The sequence below is a fragment of the Tupaia chinensis genome, unplaced genomic scaffold (genome assembly GCF_000334495.1).
Source record: "Tupaia chinensis unplaced genomic scaffold, TupChi_1.0 Scaffold138910_1, whole genome shotgun sequence".
Classification (NCBI taxonomy): domain Eukaryota; kingdom Metazoa; phylum Chordata; class Mammalia; order Scandentia; family Tupaiidae; genus Tupaia; species Tupaia belangeri.
Window position 1 is genome coordinate 2,185,768 of NW_006198801.1, and position 6,135 is coordinate 2,191,902.

The window sequence follows — 6,135 nt, forward strand, 5'->3', positions numbered from 1 at the left end:
CTGTCTTTTCTCTCTTTTTTTTTTTTTTTTTTTTTTTTTGTCCCATCCAGCATCCCTGTGTTGTACTGTCTCTCTCCTGTCTCTGTCTCCCCCTGTATTTGTCTCTCTCTCTCTCTCTCTCTTCCTCTGCCTGTTTGGATCTCCTCCTCTGGGTTCCTCTGTCTCTGTCCCTCTGACTCTGTCTCATCACAGCCCACCCACCCCCCACCCCGTCTGGGCATTGTCCTCCCCTCAAGACATTCTCACGGCTCTCTCCCGGGCCCTGACTCACTCCTCCCTGCCTGGCTGCTCTGGGCTGGCACGGGTTCCTGCCTTTCCAGTGTAGCCCTGGGCATAGGGTGCGGTGAGGTTCTGGGGGGGCTGCCCTGAGGCTCCGCTCCCCTGTGCGTTTCAGGCATCAATATTTACCAGCCAGCTCCCGCTACTGGGCCCACCCAGCAACCCCTGGAGGCTCTGGGTGAGTGCTGGGGCTGCTGCGGAGGGGAGGGCGGCCCCCAGGAGGGACTGCTCTAACCCTCCTGCTCCTCCCTGCCAGGCAATTTCCGCGGGTGGCACATCAGCACGGAGCCGCTCCAGCAGAACCACAGGTGAGTCTCCAGCGTGGCCTGCCTTTCAGTCCCGCTCCAGGCTGCTCTGCTGTGGGCTGATGAAACACTGCTTCACTGGGCCTCCCTCTCGTGCTCTGCAAACAGGATTAGCCACATGAAAGCATGGATGCTTACCTGCAGCAGAGGTGGCCCCTAGTCTAGTGGTTAAGGGAGTTGGATCCCACAGGGCTGAGGGAAGGTTCGAATCCCAGCCTGCGAGACTTCAAAAACATGCTGGGTGTATGTTCGTGCCTCAAATCCTGACGAGATGAAGAGACTGCAGCATCACTGTGCCCCACTGGGGGTGCTCTCTCTGTCTCTCTCTCTCTCTTGTGCACGGACCTTTTTGCTATTAAATAAGTACATAAAATGTGCACCTGCCTAGATCTGGCTAGCACATAGTAGGTGTTCAATTAGCACCAACTATGATGGCTGCTTCTGCTGTTTTTCTCCATCTGTCCTGCCCTGAACTAAGTCCATGGTGGTGTGACTCAGTGGCTCGGAGTCAGACATGCCCAGGTTGAGATCCTGGCTCTACTACTTCGAAGCTTCATGCTGGGCAAGCCCCCATTCTGAGCCTCAGTTTCTTTCTTTCTTTTTTTTTTTGGTGTGTGAGCGAGATCTGTGTGCTGTCAAGTGTGAGCGAGATCTGTGTTGTTGAGTATGCTACTTCGAAGCTTCACGCTGAGCAAGCCCCCATCCTGAGCCTCAGTTTCTTTCTTTCTTTCTTTTTTTTGGTGTGTGTGTGGTGTGTGTGTTTCTTTTTTGCTATAGGGTGCATGTGCTCACTAGAAAGAAAGAGAGACAGAGACAGAAAGTGAGAAATCCCCCCCCAGGGGGGATGGCCACACCGCAATCCCTTCTCTTCTCGGGAGCTTGGGCATGCACACATATGTGCCCGGCATGAGTTTAAGCCACCGGGTCCAGGACTCGAACCACGGTTGACTACGTGGGAGTCCAGAGACATAGCCATTATGCTAACTGCTGGTCCCGAGCTTCAGTTTCTTCATCTACAACAAAGAGTTGAGAACATACCACCCTTGGGGGGCTGGTGGGGACTGAGGCTGTAATCACCCTGTGTGGGGTGCCCTTGCTGTCACTACAAAGCACTGCGATCAGGGTCCCCTGCTCCCTGGGGCTGAGCTGACCTGGAGACCCCCGAGGCTCCCAGCGGGTCCCAGCCCCACGGCCCCCGTGCTCCTCTGTCACAGCTGGACGGTGAAGCAGCAGTGTGTGGATCTTCTGGCCGAGGGCCTATGGGAGGAGCTGCTTGATGACGAGCAGCCAGATGTCACAGTCATGGACTGGTATGTGCCCTGCCCACCTGCTGGACTCCCCAGTCACACGGGCCCCCAGAGCATCAGCCTTGGTGTGCGCTAAACTCACCAAGGGCCTCCTGGCGCCGCAGCATCCAGACCTGCCTGTCTCTCTGGCCCTGTCGGCAGGCCTTCAGTTTTGGAAGGCGCCAGGCTGAGCACATCTTTGGGATTTACGGAGACCACTTCTTCTCCCGTGGCTGTCTGTCCCTGCCCCTCTTGCTCTCAAGACATTCCTCCTGATCTGTCCAGAGTCAGTTACACATGGCTCTACCCAGAAGCCTTCCGTACCCTCCCCAGCTGGGCGGGTGCATTGGCTCCAGTTTCCGGTGCCCCCCAACTCAGCTCTGACCCTCTGCTTGTCTCCACCCCCAACCCCCACCTCCCTCTTATGCCCCCCAACCCAACCCTAGCCATACCTGGCTGCCACTGCCTGGTGACATGTCTGCCTCCCTCGCTGGACTGTGACTCCCACGAGGACAGGGTGTGAGTCTGTTCTGGTCACTGCTGTGGGACCAGCACCATCCAGCAGCCCAGGGCCAGGCATAGAGTGGACACCAATGAGTGCGTGTTGAGTGGGCAATGGGGCTAGTGGTCAGAGCTGGGATGTTGGGGCCTCAGTAGCAGCCAGTGGCCTGGACCGCCCTCCTTCAGGTTTGAGGACAGCCGACTGGACACGTGTGTCTACGAGCTGCACGTCTGGCTGCTGGCAGCTGACCGCCGCTCAATCATTGCGCAACACCACGTGGCCCCCCGGACCTCTGCGAGAGGCCCCCCTGGCCGCTGGGTCCAGGTGAGACTACCCGACATGTGCTCTTGCCCGGGATCTCACTGAGGGAGGAGGGAAGAGAGCAGGGGCTGCGTGTCCTTTGTTAGAGTCCTTCCTAAGCCTGGATGCCGCCGCAGGTGTCCCACGTATTCCGCCAGTATGGCCCCGGCGTGCGCTTTGTCCACTTCCTGCACAAAGCCAAGAACCGCATGGAGCGTGGCGGGCTGCGGCGGACCAGGGTGACCGACTCCTCCGTGTCTGTGCAGCTCAGGGAGTGACTGGCTGTCCCTGTGCCTGTTCTGACTCTCAGTCTCACCTGCCCACTCCTCGACACCCCCCTGACATTTGGCACCTTCTGACCTGTTAACATCTCCCTAAGCCCTTAGCACCCTCGGTCCTTAGCAGCCCTTAGAAGCCCCTAACCCCTAGCAGCTCCCTGCACCCTTTGTGACCCTTCAGCACCTCCTGGACCACTGACTACCTCCTAGGCCTGAGTCCTGCCTGGCCCCGGGCTTCTCATCTGATGGCTCCACACGTCCCTGAACGTCCGATTCGTTGGCCTTTCCCCTGCTCTTTCAGAGCTCCATGAGGGCAGGGGCCACTCCTGCCCGGGGCTTGACAGAGTAGGTGCTCCTTAGATCCTTTGTTGAGAGAATGAACGAACTCACGTGCCCAAGCACTGAGCGCTTCCTTGGTTAGAAGTTCACTCAGAGGCCAGTGCTGGCACACTGGTAATGCAACTAGTTGCACGTGGGAAGGCCCAGAGTTCGCATCCTGAGACCTCCCAGTACCTCTGGGTGCCGGTGTGTGTACAGATGCCATGACCTGGTTGGGTGAGGCTGGGAGTGGACAGAGGTAGCAAGACTCTGCTGAGGGTGTTCTCGCTCTCTCTCAAAATAAATAAACTCTAAAAATAGAACCTTGCTCAATTTATATCCCATTAACACATCCTCAATTCCTTTTTTTTTTAGAGGTTTTTGCTATAGGGCACGCCAGAAAGACAGAAAGCAAGACATCAACCCCTGGGGGGATGGCCACACCACAATTCCTTCTTCTCCATTTTCCTCTCAGGATCTTGGGCACACATACACACATGCCCAGCATGAGTTTAAGCCACTGGGTCCGGGACTTGAACCTGGTCAACTACGTGGGAGCCCACCGACATAGCCGTTACGCCAACTGCTGGTCCCCATCCTCAATTCTTTGATTCTCCATCACCTTCCCAACCCCTGGTTGCTTTGCACCAAACTTGACCTCTGATCTCTCTCTCTCACTTCTTAAAAAGAGAAATTTTGCCAGAGGGCATGTGCATTTACCCAAGAGAGACAGACATACAGATAAAGGGAGAGGGACAAAGCACCCCCAGCAGGGTGTGGTCACGCTGAAATGCCATCCCTTCAATTCTTTGATTCTCCATCACCTTCCCAACCCCTGGTTGCTTTGCACCAAACTTGACCTCTGATCTCTCTCTCTCACTTCTTAAAAAGAGAAATTTTGCCAGAGGGCATGTGCATTTACCCAAGAGAGACAGACATACAGATAAAGGGAGAGGGACAAAGCACCCCCAGCAGGGTGTGGTCACGCTGAAATGCCATCCCTCCATCTCCATCCTGCCATGTGCACATTCCTGACATGTTTCTTGGGCCACCAGATCTGAGGCTTGAACTACGAGGTTGGCTGTGTGGGATCTGGCTGTGTTAATCACCAGGCCATGGAGTGGGCCCTGACGCTGATCTCTTTATGCATCTTCAGTGTCTGGACTCTTACCATCTCTTCTCTCAGCTCTCTTAACTCTTAGATTCTCTCTGAATTCCCTCCTCCCCCAAATGGTTCCCAGTTGTCATTTCCCCAGAGATGTCCCCACCTCTCCTCCAAGGACTCCTGATTTCTTTCCTTCAGCGTCCACCCCCTCACCCCAGAGCTCCCAAACCCAGGTAGCCATCAAGGCCCATCATCCCTAGGAGTGGTGGGGACAACTTGCAGCCTGAACTGAAGTATGCAGTAAAACGATGCTCTGCGAGGCTGCCCCACACAGGAAGGTTCTGAGTTCGTATCTGGAGACCTCCCTGAATGTGCCAGGCATGTCTGCCCGTGATGATCCAGGCTGGCTGAAGCTATGGGCAGATCACAGCATGAAGACCCTGTTGGGGGTGCCTGTCCCTCTGTCTCTCCCTTTCTCATGGAAGAAAAGAATAAAAACTTAAAAAAAAAAAAATTAAGCCTCTAAGCCCTCAGATTCCAGCCTGGGGCATTGTCCTAGAAGGCCCCCTGCTGTCCTGCACCTGAATCTGGAGGGGGCCCGAAAAGGCCCTGGGAGGCAGGAATAGCTCAGAGCAGGGCCGTTTACCAAAAAAGCACGAGAAGGGTTCACAGTGAACCAGCAGCCAGCCCGACACATGGCCTTCCGTGGGGACATCTCCATGCACCCCTCACCCCCTATCGGAAGCTGTGGGTGCACCTCTATCCACAGCACTGACCTGGGGGTGGGTTGACCCAGGCCTGCCCACCCTGCTCTCTCCTCCATCTGCCCGGTCCTGGGTGGACTGGGGTCTCAAGCATAAGCAGATGGCAGACTGGGACATTTCACAATGGCTATATTGCAGGGGAGGCTGGGTAGGGGCAGGCAGCTCTCTCTCTCCTTCCAGGTCAGGTTGTGGGTCTGCAGGGTCTGCTGTTTGGGGTTCAGCACTGTGGGGGGCTGCAGAAGCGGGACCTCCAAGGTATCAGTAGCACCTGCAACATAATCAGAAATGCTTACCAGGGGGCAGAGGCTCAGAGGCCCAGGACGCGGCTGTTTCTAGAAGCCTGAGGAAGGTGGGAGATGGGGTGTCTGGGTCTAAGGCCCCAAGTGTGGTTCCTGATCCAGGACAGTTGGAGCTGGGGGCTCTTAGAACTCTTGGGGAAGAAGGGCAGCGGGATTGGCTGGAGGGGATTGAATGCAGGGTGGGCAGAGAGACCTTCAGGGCTGGGCGTGGGGGCTCTGGGGCTGGTGTAGGGGCTGAGGCTGACCCTGAAGATCTAGGTGTGTGGGGAACATGAATAGATCGGGTCTCCCAGAGTTTAGTCTGGGCTCTTGAGTTCCAGTCAGGTTTAACAGAGATGGTCTGATAGGCTGGTGCCGGTAGGGGGGTGGCTTTGGTCCTGGCTGAAGTGAGAGAGCTGATGCACTCCCCATCCCCAGAGTTAGAGCCCTCCCTGGGAAGTGCAGTCGGGAGTGGACACCCGGCAGATTCGGGAAGGCTGGGGTGGGGGTGCTCCCTGAATGAAGACTGGGGATTGGGTCAGTGTCTGAGTCTGGGAATCGCAGAGCTGTGGCTGAGACCGAGGGGCGGGCTGTGGGGACCTGGGGGCGAGAAGAGGACCTGGGTCTGGGCGCACTCCGAGATGGGGAGGGGGCTCCAGGGCAGGGCCGAGGGAAATCTGGTTCTCCCAGTCTGAGTCGGGGCTCAGAGGTCTGGACAAG

General features: G+C 56.6%; 2 protein-coding genes across 2 annotated transcripts in view; one reads left to right on the top strand and one right to left on the bottom strand.

Moving 5' to 3' along the window:
* The window catches only part of NCCRP1 (NCCRP1, F-box associated domain containing), a 5,144-nt gene extending 1,450 nt beyond the window's left edge, over positions 1–3,694 (top strand). Inside the window, exons 2-6 of the mRNA XM_006161764.2 lie at positions 371–457; positions 536–587; positions 1,799–1,894; positions 2,558–2,696; positions 2,810–3,694. Of these exons, the coding sequence (XP_006161826.1) occupies positions 371–457; positions 536–587; positions 1,799–1,894; positions 2,558–2,696; positions 2,810–2,950 (515 nt within the window). The 3' untranslated portion in view covers positions 2,951–3,694. The remainder of the gene's footprint in view (positions 1–370; positions 458–535; positions 588–1,798; positions 1,895–2,557; positions 2,697–2,809) is intronic.
* A 1,555-nt stretch (positions 3,695–5,249) lies between these two features.
* SYCN (syncollin) overlaps positions 5,250–6,135 on the bottom strand; it is a 6,023-nt gene continuing 5,137 nt past the window's right edge. The window contains exon 2 of the mRNA XM_006161744.3: positions 5,250–5,405. Within this exon, the coding sequence (XP_006161806.1) occupies positions 5,396–5,405 (10 nt within the window). The 3' untranslated portion in view covers positions 5,250–5,395. The remainder of the gene's footprint in view (positions 5,406–6,135) is intronic.